The following is a 16,148-nucleotide window of genomic DNA, read 5'->3' as shown; positions in this document are numbered from 1 at the left end:
TATATATTCTATTGAGACTTGGCAGCCGTTAGCTGTGTGTATGTAGTTGCCCGGGACTAAGTGCTTAAGTGAAGGTGGTGGTGGTTTTGTGCCGTGGAGTTGGTTCTGACCCATAGAGACCCTGTATAGGGTTTTCGAGGCTGTAAATCTTTATGGGAGCAGAAAGCCTCATTTTTCTCCTGCAAACCAGCTGGTAGTTTCGAACTGCTGACTGTGAGGTTAGCAGCCCGATTCGTAAGCACTAAGCTACCAGTTCCCTTATTAGGTAGATATCAACCATGGCCATGGGCTCCTACAGGGAATGGGCTCTTTGATTCCCCATCCTGCTGAGTGGTGGGGCCCACTAGGCCGCCGCACATCCCTGGTTTCGAGTAGGCCTCATCTGCCCGCAAGGGCTCCCCAAAGGCGGGAGGCACCCTGTCACTGGTTGCTTATGCCAGCAGCGATGAGAGTGCACCAGATGAGGTGGAGCCGGAGCCTGAGGAGGAGGAGGAGGAGAAGGAGGAGGAGGAGGAAGAGGCGATGACCCTTACCCCCAGGCCCTGTCAGTCTGTGTCCCCCATTGGTGGTGCCTGACAGAGCGCACGAAGATTGTGGCGGCGCCGGAGCTGCACACAGGGATTCAGATTCTGAGGAAGAAGAATCACAAAGAAGAAACTGTCCTTCAGGGATCTGGCGAGGGTACTGGCTTGTCTGCCTTGCTTCCCCAACCTAAAAACCTGACTGTGAAAGGGACAAAGCCTTGGATCCTGTCCCAAGCCTTTTCCCGGAAACTCTGGGACACCTCCTCTGACACTAAGCCCTCCAGACTAGCCCCTACGACGAAGCCTTCCTCTCTTGCCCCAGTTATGGGCACCACAACCACCACTCCGTCACTCTCTGCCATCAAGGCTGCTGCCAACAGTGCTGCCCTTATTCAGATGACATAGGAGGAGGGTGACAGTGATGAGGAAGTAGCCCCGGATAACTTTTCCCTCCCTCCCTGACAAGGCTGAGCCCCTGGAGTTGAGCCATACCCTGATCCTATCTCCACTGTCCCTTCCAAGGCCATGCAGCCAAGGCCCCTTGAATTCACCATGGCAGTTCAAGTGGGGCCCCTTGGATGCCTAAGCCTGGGGACAACCACAGCTGCAATCAGTTTTCCACATGTGGTGATCCCAATGCTGCTGGTGCTTGTTGTCAGGATTAGTTCAGTGGTGGTGACTCTTCTTAACAGGGTACGGCCCTGGCCCCTCGCAGGAACTTGCCCCAGATGCCTCCTTCATCCATAACGAAGCACTTAAGTGACTGCAGGGCAAGAGGAACTGAGGAAGGGAGGAAATCAACTTTGTGGAGATCAAAGGTGATGACCAGCTTAGTGGGGCCCAACAGTGGATGACCAAGTCTTTGACACAAGAGAAAACCATGAAGTCATTAAGCAAAAAGAAGGGTAAGCAGCCTACAGGCCAGCAGCGGCAGAAACAACAAATCCTATATCTGATTCCCCAGGCTAAGGAGCGGGAGCGGGAGCGGGAGCTGGAGCTGAAGCTGAACACTGGGTCAGAGAACCAGCTCAACAGGCAGATACAAACCAAATGCAGACTGTAGTGCCAGGATCTCCTGCCAGCCCAGGTTTGCCTCTGGGGCCCCAGCTGCTCTCAGCCCCATCTCTTCCCCTGAGGACCCAGCACTTGCCTCTGTGAGAATGAACATATTTGATAGATTTTTTTTTTCTTAATAGATGTTAGAAAACTCAGCTCTTCCCTGTCTAGGAGCAAGCACAGACTCGGGAGTGTAGCCTCCAAGGGGCCTAGAGTTCTTGGATGGGAGCTCAGCTCCCTGTTGGGTGTGGTGACATTCTGACCCCGTGACCCCGCCCCCTCCCACCTACCTTCCACCTGATTTTTTTTAAAGCCAGGGAGGGATGTCTGTCTGCTGAAATAAAACCTTCAGTGTGATAGATGCTGCCTACCCTCACCCTGGTCCTACTTTTTAGTGTGGCTTCATGTCTCCATTCTGGACCCTTTTTGTTTATTATCCTGTGCCTTTATCTCAGTTTTTTACCTGTGTAAAGCACCTTCCAAACTACCCACCCCCAAAATTATTATAACTGTGGTGAAAATATACATAGCAAAACATATTTCATCTCAATAATTTCTACATATGCCATTAATTACATTCTTCATGTTGTCCTCATTACCTTTTCTAAATCATTCCAGTACCATTGGCACTGTAGCATAAGCACTGGACTGCAAGGTCTTTTTGAACCATGTCGGTGGTTCAAACTCATCAGCCATGCTTCGAAAACCCTATACAGTGTCGATATGAGTTGGAACCGACTCGATGACACTTAACAACAACAATAATGCCCTTTAAGCAAAACGCTCCTTTAGCCCATCTCCCCTGACAATCATTAGTAGACTTTGGTTTTTATAGATTTTCTTATTTCATATACAGGAGATCATACAATATTTGTCCTTTTGTAACTGACTTTTTTCACTCTGCATAGAGTTTTCTAAGTTTATCCGTGCCGTGGCGTGCAACAGAACTGCTTTTCTCTTTATGACTCAGTAGCATTTCATTGTGTCTATAACACCACATTTTAAAAAACAGCCATTAATATATGTTGGTGGACATTTAAATTGTTGGCAACCTTTAGCTTTATGATAACTGCCTCGATGAGCATTGGTATAGAGTTTCTGTTTGTGTTCTTGGTTTCACTTCATATACCTAGGATTGGGATTGCGGGATCATATGGTAGTTTTAAGGCGCTCTGGTAGCATAGTGGTTATGAGTCAAACTGATAATCTCAAGGTTAGCAGTTCGAAACTATCAGCTGTTCGCAGGAGAAAGATGAGGCTTTCTGCTCCTGTAAAGATTTACAACCTTGGAACTCCTATTCAGGATCACTATGGGTCAGAACTGACTCCATGGCACACACCACCACCACCACCACCATGGTAGTTTCATGTTCAACTTTTTGAGAAATCACCAAACTGTTTTCCACAGTGCTATACCATTTTGCAGTCCTGCTAGCAATAAATGAACATTCCAGTTTCTCTACAACTTTGCCACCACTCATTGGTTTCCATTTTTAAAAATCACTACCATTCAAACAGGGTTGAGGTAATATTTACTACTACCTCTTGGTGCAACTTAGTCTCATTCTTTGAGATCCAGATGCTACTTTCTCTCTCAAATATAAATATATCCTGCCAATTTCCTCTTATTTGAAGTTTATCATCATGCACGCTTGAAATCAACTGTTGCCTCTCATCTTCAGAAGTAATCTTTACAGTCTCGGAGCCTGAAGCAAAGGTTCAGGGTAAGAATCAGAGTCCTCCATTTCTTACACTGCCCGCCACTTCTCTCTGAAGGAACTTTCTTGTCCTTCACATACAGCTTGGGCGAGTATCCCTTGCCTCCACAGTGGAAGTAGGAGTGTGTCTGTCACTTGTGCTACTGCAGTGCGCAACTGGGCTTTTCCTAAGTGCAGGACCCTCCTAGAATGAATTTCCCCTCCATGGTCTCCGTTCTCCCAAAGCTTAATTCCATTGATTATTGTCAACCACGGATGACCAGGGGTTGTTCTGTGACCAAAACCACCAATACTTCAAAATTATTAGTAGAAAGACCATGATTGCTGTTGGTTTTACTGCTACCTTGAACTGTGACCTTGAACAAGTCCCTTTCTCTCTTGGAGCTTTGGTTCTCTCATTTGTCCATTGATGTGTATGCGTTTCGAGGACTGCCAGCCCATATCCAGCTCTGGTCTACAGCAGAATCCAGAACTGTGATCCAGAGAACTTTATCTTGAGGCAGTTCAGAAAACAGTTACATTCTACAGATACATGGAAACATTTCATGTTACTGGTTACTTTATGGTACTACAAGAAGTTCGGATGGGGGGGTGGGGGGAGGCAGTAGGTTCTTATGAACACAGAGATACACTATTCATTCATTAAAATATATATTCCTAGATAACATTCCATGCCCCGGGTGTTACAGATACAGAGTGATTAAAATAGACAAAAATACCTACTTTCATTGAACTTACATTTTAGTTTATAAATCGATAATAAACAAAATTTGTAAGTAAAATTTTAACTATGTATTTTTTTAAGCAGAAAAAAAACACAAAGCAAGAAAGGTGTATATAAAATGTTTAGCAAGCAAAAGCACCAAAAAAATTCTTCATAATCCTTGTTATTTTTTGGCTTGAAAAGTAACAGTGTAAAGTTGGTGAACATAGTACAAAAAGCAATTATTTGCCCAATAAGTGTTCATGTACACACACACACATGATTGTGAGCAGATGTTAGCAAGAAAAGTAGGTACTGTGAAAACAGTAAATACTTTCTGCTGGTTTAAAAATAGTCATTATAAACAGTAAATTTCCAGAGAGCCTCTATGATGATCCATGTTTATTAATTATAGTGTGTGCATATGTGTGCATGTACAACCCGTGCAAGAATGGGGTAGAGGAAAAGGAGAAGTATGACGTGAGAGACAGAGTGAGAAAGAATACATAGCTTTTCACCTGCTTATATTGCAGAAACTCTTCACAAAGTTTGTAGGAACATGCATTTAATTTTTATTCACAGCAATAATATTAGATGTGTTACTTAACAACTTTAATTTCTGTTTTGATTGAAGTTTGAGATAATTCAAGAATGTGTAAATGTGAATGAGATGCAAATGATTAATATTAGCAGATCAGCAGATTAAAAGATCTTTCACGATAATCATTTCTAGCAATTGCATAAGACACGGGCATGAAAACATATTCTGTGGTTTTATATGATGATTCTACATGCTCACATAACTTGGCCCTTGAGTCAGATAGGCTGCATAGAGATTTTCTAGGCTATCAGACATTTAAACAAGGACCAAGTAGAGTTCCAACAAAGACTGAGAAATTTAAAAATTGGGCTTTCTGAAAGAAGAATGAAAATTCATGTAGAAAGTGAGCATTTAAAAAAGAAAAAGATTTGGTAAATTTGAGCCAACCCTAAAAATTAGAATTCTAGCAATACACTAAAGCTTCAATAATTATTTTATTCATGTCTGAGTCAGTTATCTGGGAACTGATTTAGGTATCACTAAAACCCTATGGAAGGAGCCCTAGTGATGCAGTAGTTAAGAGCTTGGTTCATTCCCTATAGAAAGATGTTGCTTCTGTAAAGATTAGCCATAAGCAGATTGGAGCTCTCGTGTGGCACTGTAGGATAAGCACTGTACTGCAATGTCTGTTTGAACCACAAGGTTGGTGGTTGAAACCCACCAATAATAGCTTTTTCCCAGTTCATAGTGACTCTGTAGAACACAGTAGAACTGCCCCACAAAGATTCCAAAGCTGTGACCTTTAGAAAGCAGACTGTCACATCTTTCTCTCCAGAGTGGTTGGTGGGTTTGAACAGACCACTGACCTTTCCGTTAACAGCCCAGTACTTAACCACTGGGGCACCCTGGTTCCTACTATAAAGATTATAGCCTTAAAAACTCTATAAGGCAGTTCTATACTGTCCTATGAGGTTGCTAAGAGTTGGAATCAATTACAAGGCAACAGGTTTATTTGTTTTTTATAATCCTATGGAGCACAATTCTACTCTGACACACAAATTGGAACTGATTCCATAGCACCTGGTTTTGCAGTTCCAGGGTGGGTCAAATGGTTAAGAGGTTGGGCAAATCAGTACACTAAGAGGTGTCTGGGAAGGGAGGTCTGATGATCTACTTCTGAAAGATTGTTGTTGTTGTTATGTGCCGTGGAGTCAGTTCTGACCCATAGTGACCCTGTACAAGGTTTCCAAGGCTGTAAATCTTTACGGGAGCAGAAAGCCTCATCTTTCTCCCGTGGAACAGCTGGTAGTTTCGAACTGCTGACCCTGAGGTTCACAGCCTGATTTGTAACCACTACACTACAAGATTACAGCCCTTGAAAACCCTATGGAGCATAGTTCTACTCTGACACATGCTGAGTAACCAAGTCAGAATCAACTTGACAGCAGCTAGTTTGGGTTTTTGCTTATTTATTATAAATCATAGAGTATGATTTACCACTGCCACCCTCGCCAAAGACTGAGAGGATAAAATTAATTCTCAGAAAAATTATGGCAACTTTCTTTCTCTTATTCAATTTGTATAATGGAAACATTTAATTTTAGATCGCCAGTTCATTTAATAATATTCAGGTAAGTCAGACATAATCCATGATGTAGCATACTGAAAACCATACTACTAATTTCTTGTCCCTGTAATTTATTCGCACAATTATTTTTCTAAGGTTAATCAAGACATTTGCAAAAGGGTGAGTATACCTAACTCAGTAGCAAGCACACGCTACTTCCCCTTTTAGAGCAAGTGGAGCTTAGTACTAATTGAGTCTTTTGTTTTTTCTTAGTTTTTATTTCACTACTCCAGATTTCAGGAGCCAAGACATCGAGTTAAAACTGGGGTCAGTATTTTATGATCATTATCCTTTTTGCAAAAGGGATTCTCTTCTGCATGCCTCTTGTTGTTGTTGTTGTTGTTATGTGCCGTAGAGTCGGTTCGGACTCATAGCGACCCTGCACAGGGTTTCTGAGGCTGTAAATCTTTGGTGGTGGTGGTGGTGGTGGTTGTGTGCCGTAGAGTCGGTTCGGACTCATAGCGACCCTGCACAGGGTTTCTGAGGCTGTAAATCTTTATGGGAGCAGAAAGCCACATCTGTCTTCTTAATTAATATATGCAGACAAGTACAAGAGTAGGGCACTTCCAGATGCCCTCTGAGTGAGAGCTTTTTAGTGTTGTCTTCTTGGGCAGAAAGGATTTTAGCTCTCTCTCTGGGTGAGAATGGTGGTCGACTGACAGATCTGAAAAGTCAGAGAATAAAACTACAGAAAAAAAAGGAAAATCAAGTTAAGAAATTATTTATTTTTATTGTTCACTTAAACTGGGTGGTGGTGGTGGTGGTGGTGGTGGTTATGTGCCATGGAGTTGGTTCCAACTCACAAAGACCTGTACACGGTTTCCGAGGCTGCAAATCTTTACAGGAGCAGAAAGCCTCCTCTTTCTCCCACAGAACTGCTTGTAGTTTCCACTTGTTGAAGTTAGCAGTCCGATTTGTAACAGGCTACAGGGAAAGCCTGTTAAAATTCTGTGCTCTATTTTCATTGTTGCATATCACTATCTGTTTTTAAGTGTTGAAAAGTACTTTGTGAAATGTAAAGTACCAAACCCCCAGGAGCATCCATCCACATGCATCTTTCCTGACTATCACAGTGGGTATGTGCTATGGGATGATCACCACGTCTTATTTTCTTACAGTGAGTAGAGAGGTAAATTTCTGTGGGGTAACGTTTGAGGACTCTTGGGAAGGTCATACAACACACTTGATAATTCAGGTGCCCTGTTCACAGCAGCTGAAATTTCACCTTTAGAAAATCACTTACAAGTGAGAGTGATTGTTTAGGAAGCATTGAGTTTGTTCATGGTGATGGAAAATTTGGCAATGGGTTTTAGCAACGATTGCACAGCGTAATTGATATACTTGGTGTTACTGAATTGTACACCAGAAAAAAGTGTTAAATTGGCTAATGTGTCACATAGATGTTTGCAACAATAAGAAAGTCATTTATATCATTAAGTCTTCTCGGATCTTCAAGAGTGCCTTGTTTATTTAAGCAGTAAGGGTTCATGGGTCATTGTATTGCAGCTCAACTCCAGGCAGGTTCCCTTTGAACTCAGAGAGGCAAAACAAAAGCAAACTATGGGGCTGTCTACAAGGGGATTTATACCACTTTATTGTCTCTGAAAGTGGCTGCAATATGAGGGTCTCTTCTGGAGAATCCGCCCCAGGAGAATCTGTACCGCCCCCCAGTTCTGCCCTGGCTGAATTGGTAGCAGAACAAAGAAGACAAGGCTGCCAACTGTTATGTAACTGACTTATGTAAGTGGGTTACATGATGCAGGTGGTCCCCAAGGCAGATGGGGTAAAGCTGTAAAGATGCCACTGACAAGGCCATTTGCACACTATTTGATCATTAAGAGGCAACAATAGTGAGGTTGGCCCAGGATCAGGCAGTGTTTCCTTCTGCTGTGCACAGGGTCACTATGAGTTAGTATCTGACTCGAAGGCACCTAACAACAACAACAGGAGGCTAGTGCAAAGCTACAAAGAGGTGGATGTAGGCTCTCAGAGCCCACATGCGTACTTTCATGACAGTCATGTGGGACAGAGAGTAGAGAATAGATAAGGATGGGAATAGCCCTGGTAGCACAAAGGTTAAGTGCTTGACTGCTAGTTGCTCTGAGATATAAAGACCAGGCAATCTTCTCCTTTAAAGATCACAGCCCAACAAACCCTACGGGATAGTTTCATTCTGTCACATAGGGTCGTTATGGGTTGGAAATAGACTCAAAGGCACCCAGCAACAATGATCAAGAAGTGGTATGCCCAACACAAAGAGAGAAAGAAGGGTGGTAAAAAGGAAAAGATAAATGCTAGGACACTCATTTGCATTTACTCTGAGCCCAAATACCCAGAAGGGATTCAGAGAGAACTAGCTAGACATGTGTGCAGGCGAGCAATCATAGACAAGTATAAACCAAAACCGCAACAAGAAAAAACATTTCCATGGGTTTGATTCTGAGTCAGAGCAACCCTATAGCTCCTATGACAGTTGTTGCTGTTATTGTTAGGTGCCATCGAGTTGGTACTGACTCATAGCGACCTTATGCACAGCAGAACAAAACACTGCCGATCCTGGGCCAACTTCACTACTGTTGCCACGCTTGAGTCCATTGATGCTGCCACTTGGCCAATCCATCTCGTTGGGGGTCTTCCTCTTTTTCTCTGACCCCCTGACCTTAGCAAACATGATATCCTTCTCCAGTGACTGATCCCTTCTGACAATATGCCCGAAGTATGAGAGATGAAGTTTGGCCATCTTGGCCTAAGTAATTATGCTGTTGTGGTTAAGTGCCATGGAGTTGATTCTGACTCATAATGACCCTGGATAGGGTTTCTGAGGAGCAGCTGGTGTGTTTGAATCATAGACCTTGTTCAAACCAACATTGCAATCCAGTACTTGTCCTGTAGCACCACACCAGGATGGAAAAAGGAACCAGGGCGGAAGGTGACGGTGCTGTCCCTCAGAATAGAACGCTTGGCAGAAAGAACTTGCAAGAGAGGTGCTTCTTTGAGGCAAAGAACTCCAATCCAGAAGGGCAGAATGTTGTTGTTAAGTGCCGTTGAGTCAGTTCCAACGCGCAGCAGCCCTGTATAGGCTCCCAAGGAGCGGCTGCTGGGTTTGGACTACTGATCTTGAGGTCAGTATTTATCCTACGGCACCACACCAGCGCTCTGAAGGGTTAATGCAGATAAAAGTCTGACTCAATCCTAAAGGAATATTTTTAAATGATGTCTTGAAATCGAAACCTGCTATCATGGTAATTGGTTCTTTATTGAAAACATAAAATTTCAAGCTTAGGCTCTGAAATTGTTTTACTCAGAAAATTAAACCCATTTGTAAAGGAAGTGAGCCAGAGGACGGAATATAGCCCCAGGCTCTCCAAATAAGTTCTGCGGTGTTAATGTCTGAGCCTTGTGTCTGACCCTTTTAGAAATTTCTGCTCTGACTGCGCCTTTTTGTTGCAGATTCTTCCTGTGCGTCCTTTAATGCGCCTCGCTGCAAAGCTGGCTAACCGAAGAATGAGAAGAGATCTGCGGAGAGTATGTGCTGTTTTTATTCCACCATCTCGTTCTGTGCCGCTGGAAGTTCGTGTATGGTAAACGTGTGCCGTTGCCTTGGGCTCACTTTCATTCTCTCCCTAAATCTGGACTTTCCACCCTGGGAGAAAGCTTTAGATCAGAACCCGCTGGACGTCTGACCTCACACAAATGCTTTCACTTCCGGGAGCCTTGGTTTCCAGACTGTCAGTCACCCAATAAGGGATGAGGGAGGCACCACAAGTGCCTCTTTTTTGGAGGTTTTGTTTGTTTTCATTTAACTTGAGCCTGCTTCCTTGATACGGAATCTTCTCTACTTCCCCTATTGCCCTGCCTTTTGTCCACATCTCAGAGCCTTTTGTGTTTGCTGCGTTTGGTTTTTTAGTGTAGAAATGACCTGTTTAGCCATTATATATATAATGTTAATAAAATTTTTGTTGAATGCTAGTGAAAAAACAAACACACCAAAATTCTTTTGGGTACCGAGGACACATACGATAGCACAATCATTCTAGTTTGCCCAGAATGTCACGATTTTACTTTGAAAATTCTAAGAAGCCTGGGAAAGCCCTCAGTCCTGGGGAAAACTCTGAGGAGGGTTGGTCATCCTAAACACAGGCCACATGTGTCTGATACCCAGCCAGACTAACTGTAGTCTGCCAGGTTAGTCTGACTTTATTCTTAGCCAAACCCACCAGGCAAAGAACAAGCTGAAGAAGTGGAAAAACTGACTTAAAATTTTCTCAACAGCAGAACATTTGCCTAAGCCACTGGTCAATTTAAAACTGGAGCTCTTGGGAGAGGCAATGATACAAATGAGAATTCAAATCAAGAAAATAAGCTGCCTTCCAGCAGAGACTTGTCATTGGGTACTGTTTTGTAGCACCATACTTCTGGCTTCCTTAGAATGGCACATGAGCGGTGTAGAATCACAACAGAACTACTAGTCTCAGAGAAGAGGTTTTAGTTAAAGTAACCTGTGCCTCATTCTCTCACAGGGGCAGGGGACGGCTGGAGTGGACTTTACCAAGAAGGTATGTAAGCCCTGTGGAGTTTGTAACCCGAAAAAAACAAAACAAAATGCCCACACGACAAAACAATCTAGGGGAGTGCTTGCAGCTTTGCCCCCTTGCAATCCCTCTACATGACTCTGGCAAGAACTGATCCCCAAATGTAGCCCCAAAGGTCTTCTTTGAGGTTCAGCATTTAATTGGGGGTTTCCCTTGGCTTGCCATGGTGGCAATGCCTCTGACTTAATATTTCATCTCCAGTCTTACAAATGAATAGTGAGGATATCTACTCCCAAGAGTACATGAGTTTCCTTGGCACATACTGGGGAGTGGATTAGACGTGGACACAGACTCCATATGCCGTGGTCTCAGACTTTCATGTGCATTAGAATCACCTGCAAGACTTGTGACAACATAGGTTTCTGGGTTCCATCCCCCAGAGTTTCAGAAGGTCTAAGGTGGAGGTCTGAGAATTTCCATTTCTAGCAAATTCTGAGTGTTGTTGAGACTTTTGGTCCAAGGCCCATGCTTTGAAAACTGTTCCTGCCACCTAGATTTCAGAATGATCTTGGTACAAGTGAGTACATAATGATTTATGTTTCTTTATGTTTCAGGATTATGCTGCCATCTTGGGAAGACCATTTTTTCTTTTCAGGGTATAACACAATTTCTCTTTGTTATTTTCTAACTCTGAGTCACTCTGTCATCCTGCCTGTGGGACAATTCCACAATAAGGACTGCCAGGGCCCCATTAAGAACTGGTGAATAAGGGTGCCAGTTCTCTTACCCACTTACTGGGGCACGACACTCAGTTGTAATCTTCCACAAACTTGATACTTACAAAGGAAGGACCCCAGGCAATAGGGTGGAAAGCACCACAGTTCTGAGAGAGCAGAGGATGGGCCAGCCAGAACCTAGTCCATGTCCCTTAGCATTAAGGTCTATACAAGGCAGCGATGGTTCAGTGATCAAACTCTTGTTTCCTATGTGGATGACTCAGGTTGATTCCTGGACTAGTACAAAAGGCCTAGTAAACCAGCCACTGAAAACTCTATGGCATCTCCATTGTCTGGGTCACAACCAATCACGAGGATGACATAGCACTGGGCGGAGTTTCATTCCGTGTATGAGATCTCCATGAGTCAGGGGCCAGCATGATGGCAGCTATAGAGAAAGGTCTATGCATGGCCCCAAAACACTTTGGCAAGGGGAGTCTGGGCCCCACCCTCTTTTCATTCCCAGGTCGAACAGTAGGCTCTTGCAAAGGTCAGGCAGTCATGATGCACAAAGGGCATGGAGGTTGCATGTGACCCCTGGCTACATAGCAGGGAAGGAGACTGAAACGCCACATCATCCCCAGGCTGACTGTGATGAGGCAGAGGTCAGACATGCCTCCATCCTCCAACCTTCTTTACCTCATTCTGACATCAACCATCCCTCCCCATGGTGCTCTTCTCTGCTAGGTTTGTTACTCTGTTGTAATGGCCACACAGAACTCACAGACAACACTCACAATTATGGGGTTTATTAGAGAAACTGACTAGGTATAATTAAGGGTCAGAATACAGTCCTTTGAGTCAGGAGCACCTCGTGTCAGCCATAGAGTTTTCACCACAGGCACACCGACCTCTGCTCCTCAGCCTCTCAGCTAGGGTGTTCTCTTGCCTCTGCCTTGCCCTACTCAGGTAAGTGTTACAAAGCTCCTTTAGGCTGCTGATAAATGGCCAAAGGGCACTTCATTCTGGAAGCCAACTCATTGCCCAAAGGCACTCAGATTTACTTGCTCGCTCCTCAGGCTGGAGCTCTGTCTCATGCTCTTGGTTTCACCGCCACTTTCTTGATGCTCACGACATTTCCGTTCCCCTCTCTGAAATGACTCACTTTACATCCAGCAGAATGGCAAAAACAACCATTTCCCAACTTAGAACCACATATGCCGTATGTGTAGGCTTCAACAGACTATGGCTAGAAGAGTCATGCCAAGTAAATTCACTATGGCCCACATGAATATTCTACTTTAGTTTTTAAGCTGCTGTTCATTAGTGCTGTGGGTTAATGTGCTGGACTGCAAAGTTGGTTTGAACCACAAGTTCAGTGGTTCAAACCTCACCAGCTACTCCTTGGAAACCGTATACAAGGTCGCTATGGGTCAGAGCAGACTCAATGGCACTTAACAACAACAATAACAATTCATTAGTTAGGAGTACTGGTGAGGCATTGTAAGATAAGCATTGAACTGCTAACCATAAAGTCAGTGGTTCAAACCCACCATCCTCAGAAACCCTATATGGGGTTTCTATGAGTTGGAACTAACTCGACTGCACTTAACAACAACATTCATTAGTTATGTTCACCCTGCAGATCCTCAGTGTTTGCATTAGAAAAATGTGAGTACTGAACTCAATCAGTGCTCTCCCCCAAACTCTATTCCTTGGATCACTGGTGCTAAGAGATACTTTGCAAAAGTCAAATAAGATAGGAAACACTGCACCTAGTATTCTCTATGACCCACAGTGCACACCAGCACATTACAGACTCAGAAAAGCTCTGCAAGCAGCAACCTGTTTAACTTGGCTTAAATGTGTTTGACCATAGAAGCTCTCCCTACCCTGCCTCCTGGCCCACATACTTTTTTGATCTACAGGACCTAGTGGTGGTGGTTATGTGCCATGGAGTCGGTTCTGACTCATAGCAACCTTGTACAGGGTTTCCGAGGCTATAAACCTTTACAGGAGCAGAACGCTTCATCTTCCTCCAGCGGAATAGCTGGGTAGTTTCAAACTGCTGACCTTAAGGTTCGCAGCCTGATTCATAACTACTATGCTACCAGAAGACCTATTAGTAGGTTATTCTTTGCAAAGTACTTTGAGAAACAGTACCTCTCTGTGATGATCTCTTTGGGATCAGAAGTTCTGGGATGGATGGTTTGAGGATCACCCTGCCAGATAAGCCAAGGCTAAGTTAGGGTGGAGGAAGTGGGGTGTGGGGACAGTGTTAGGATCCTAGGAGCAGCAAGGGAGCCTAGAACACTGTACAGAGGACTTCAGACAGCAAGGGGTTGGGGCTTAGCAGGGAAGGTCCTACTGGCGGTGCTGGCATCCAATTTAGAAGAAAAAAAAGTCTCTAGGGTTCCAAGAGGATCTGAAACCAAGAAATAAGATCCAGGAAGTTCTGAATTATTATCTATATATTTTTTCCAGCCAAGAAATGGAAGGAATACTGAAGACAATGTCCAATAGACTATTCCAAAGGTCAGTTTCATTGTAGCTTTTTTCTTCCAAGCTAATGCCATGTCTCAAACTGGGTCCCCCTTCCTTGGGAAGGAGAGGAAGCCAGAGTGGCTATTCTTTGAAGAAAGGGGGACATAAAGAACCACTCAGAACTTTCTTTTCCCGCTCACAGCACCGGATAGGATCTACCTAGCCTAGAGAAGCAAGTTATCTGGGCAAATGTAACAGTCTTTGCTTCCATGCCCAACATTTTGTAGATATGTTGTCTCCTCCTGTAATGGAGATAAAGGCTCCACACAGCCCAGCTGGGTTCTCCATGACATCTCATCTGACTCCTTTGATAAAGCAAAACCTATCCTGAAAGGCTTTGGGAGGGCACCAAGGAACCTGTGGGAACTACTAGGACCCCTAAGTGAGAACATTTCTGAACACAGCCAGACAAGGTTGTTCCCTCAATTCAATGGTGCTTTGAGATCCAGAGTTTAAATCTGGACAGGTTCCTTGGCCTTCAGGCCTGTGGAAGAGGAGGTCTAGGCACAAAAACAACTCTGTGCCTCTTCTACTTCTGATGGAGCTGAGGACCTGCAGCTACTGTCCTGCCCATGCATCTCAATCTACTTCCTGGAGCTCAACCCCAGCAGGCTGGCAACCCAGAGCCTCAGAAAGCTGTCCAAATACATGGGAAAGATATCCCACCAGGGGAAAACAGCAGGAACACATTCCCTGAGCCCAAAACATTCACATTAATCTAGTGCAATACAGCGAAACAAATCTTATAAGCACTGATTATGGGGAAATGAATCTGGGTGTTTATGACATTTTGAATTGAGGTATAATTTGAAAAACATTTTATATAATTACATGCCCATAGTCCTTGTCTTGATTCTTAGACTGATCTGACCTAAGCTCTACATGTTTCTTTTCTTTTTCAGAATTCAATGACAAAGGAAAACTGAATCTAAGAAGGCAATCCAGTCTTTATTTTGAATTCTCAGAGATGTTAAAATTCTTTTCTGTGAACAATATTTAAATATATTCCTTTTGTTCTGGAATCACTAGAATATTCAGTTGTGTTAAAAATAAAGTAATGGTGACACAACATTTCAATTTTTATTGAAAAGTATTTTTTAAATGCCATTTTTTGGTACTGCTTTAGCAGACTAGTTACAAAGAAGCTTATAAAGAGAAGAGGAGGGAAAAGACTAGGATAGCAACCGTTGGCTCACTTTAGAGACTGATTGAACCCTGCCCTCCCTCTTTTACTGAGATTAAGTAATACAGGTTACTAGGTGTTGTGGCCTGGCTGCTAAAAATTTGGCTTGTCTTTAGTCATGAGACTTTGTGAAATTGAAATGAAGTCCTGCTGTCTTTTTTTATTATTAAATCATGAGGTAATGGTTTTGTTATCTGAATTGGAATGCACTGGACTTCAATGGTTCCTTCCCTAACACCCCTCTTCCCCCTCCTCCCTGCCCTTGCTGGAAAGAAACCAGTGTAATTGTGCCATAAAGTTCATTAGCATTTTGGGTGCTAAGAGCAGGCTAGTAAGGCCCCAGGCAAGATCAACTTGGGTCAGATACTATTGTGTTAATGTTCTGAGAAATGAACCACACACACTTAAAATCAAAGCAGTATGCTTGTTATTAATTTGTTTCTTCTTTGACAAATCCTAAGGAGCTCTGGTAGCGTACTGGTTACAAATCGGGCTGCGAACTGTAAGGTCAGCAGTTCGAAACTACCAGCTGTTCCACTGGAGAAAGATGAGGCTTTCTGCTCCCGTAAAGATGTACAGCCTCGGAAACCCTGTACAGGGTCGCCATGAGTCAGAACCGACTCCACTGCATGTAACAATAACAACAACCCCTATGTATGTCCAGGAGGAGTCCTGGTGTTATAAGTGGACTACGAGCTGGGCTGTTATCCTCATAGTAAGCAGTTCGGAAACTACCACTCCTTCTGCCGGAGAAAGATGAGGGTTTCTACTCTCATGAAGATTTACAGCCTCAGAAATCCTATATTGGCTTTGCTATGAGTTGGAATTGACACCATGGCACACAACCACTACCATACATGTAGAGAAGGGGCTTTGGTGGTGCATTGGTCCCTTTTGTTTGTTGTTGTTATGTCCCTTCAAGTTGGTTCCAACTCATCGTGCCCTATGCACAACAGAATGAAACACCGCCCAGTCCTGCACTACCTCACAATTGTTACCCTCAA

At 43.7% G+C, this 16,148-nt stretch overlaps 1 protein-coding gene and 1 pseudogene across 1 annotated transcript in view; both read left to right on the top strand.

Annotated features, from left to right (window-relative positions):
* The window catches only part of LOC102820052, an 8,921-nt pseudogene extending 4,742 nt beyond the window's left edge, over positions 1 to 4,179 (top strand).
* A 254-nt stretch (positions 4,180 to 4,433) lies between these two features.
* Positions 4,434 to 16,148, top strand: part of PDCL3 (phosducin-like 3) — a 58,426-nt gene continuing 46,711 nt past the window's right edge. The window contains exons 1-3 of the mRNA XM_006870772.1: positions 4,434 to 4,493; positions 9,620 to 9,694; positions 10,690 to 10,725. Coding sequence (XP_006870834.1) covers positions 4,434 to 4,493; positions 9,620 to 9,694; positions 10,690 to 10,725 — 171 coding nt within the window. The remainder of the gene's footprint in view (positions 4,494 to 9,619; positions 9,695 to 10,689; positions 10,726 to 16,148) is intronic.

This window comes from Chrysochloris asiatica, unplaced genomic scaffold (assembly GCF_000296735.1).
Source record: "Chrysochloris asiatica unplaced genomic scaffold, ChrAsi1.0 scaffold00150, whole genome shotgun sequence".
Classification (NCBI taxonomy): domain Eukaryota; kingdom Metazoa; phylum Chordata; class Mammalia; order Afrosoricida; family Chrysochloridae; genus Chrysochloris; species Chrysochloris asiatica.
The sequence above is the reverse complement of the archived record's forward strand: the minus strand, read 5'-3'. Positions and strand labels throughout refer to the sequence as shown.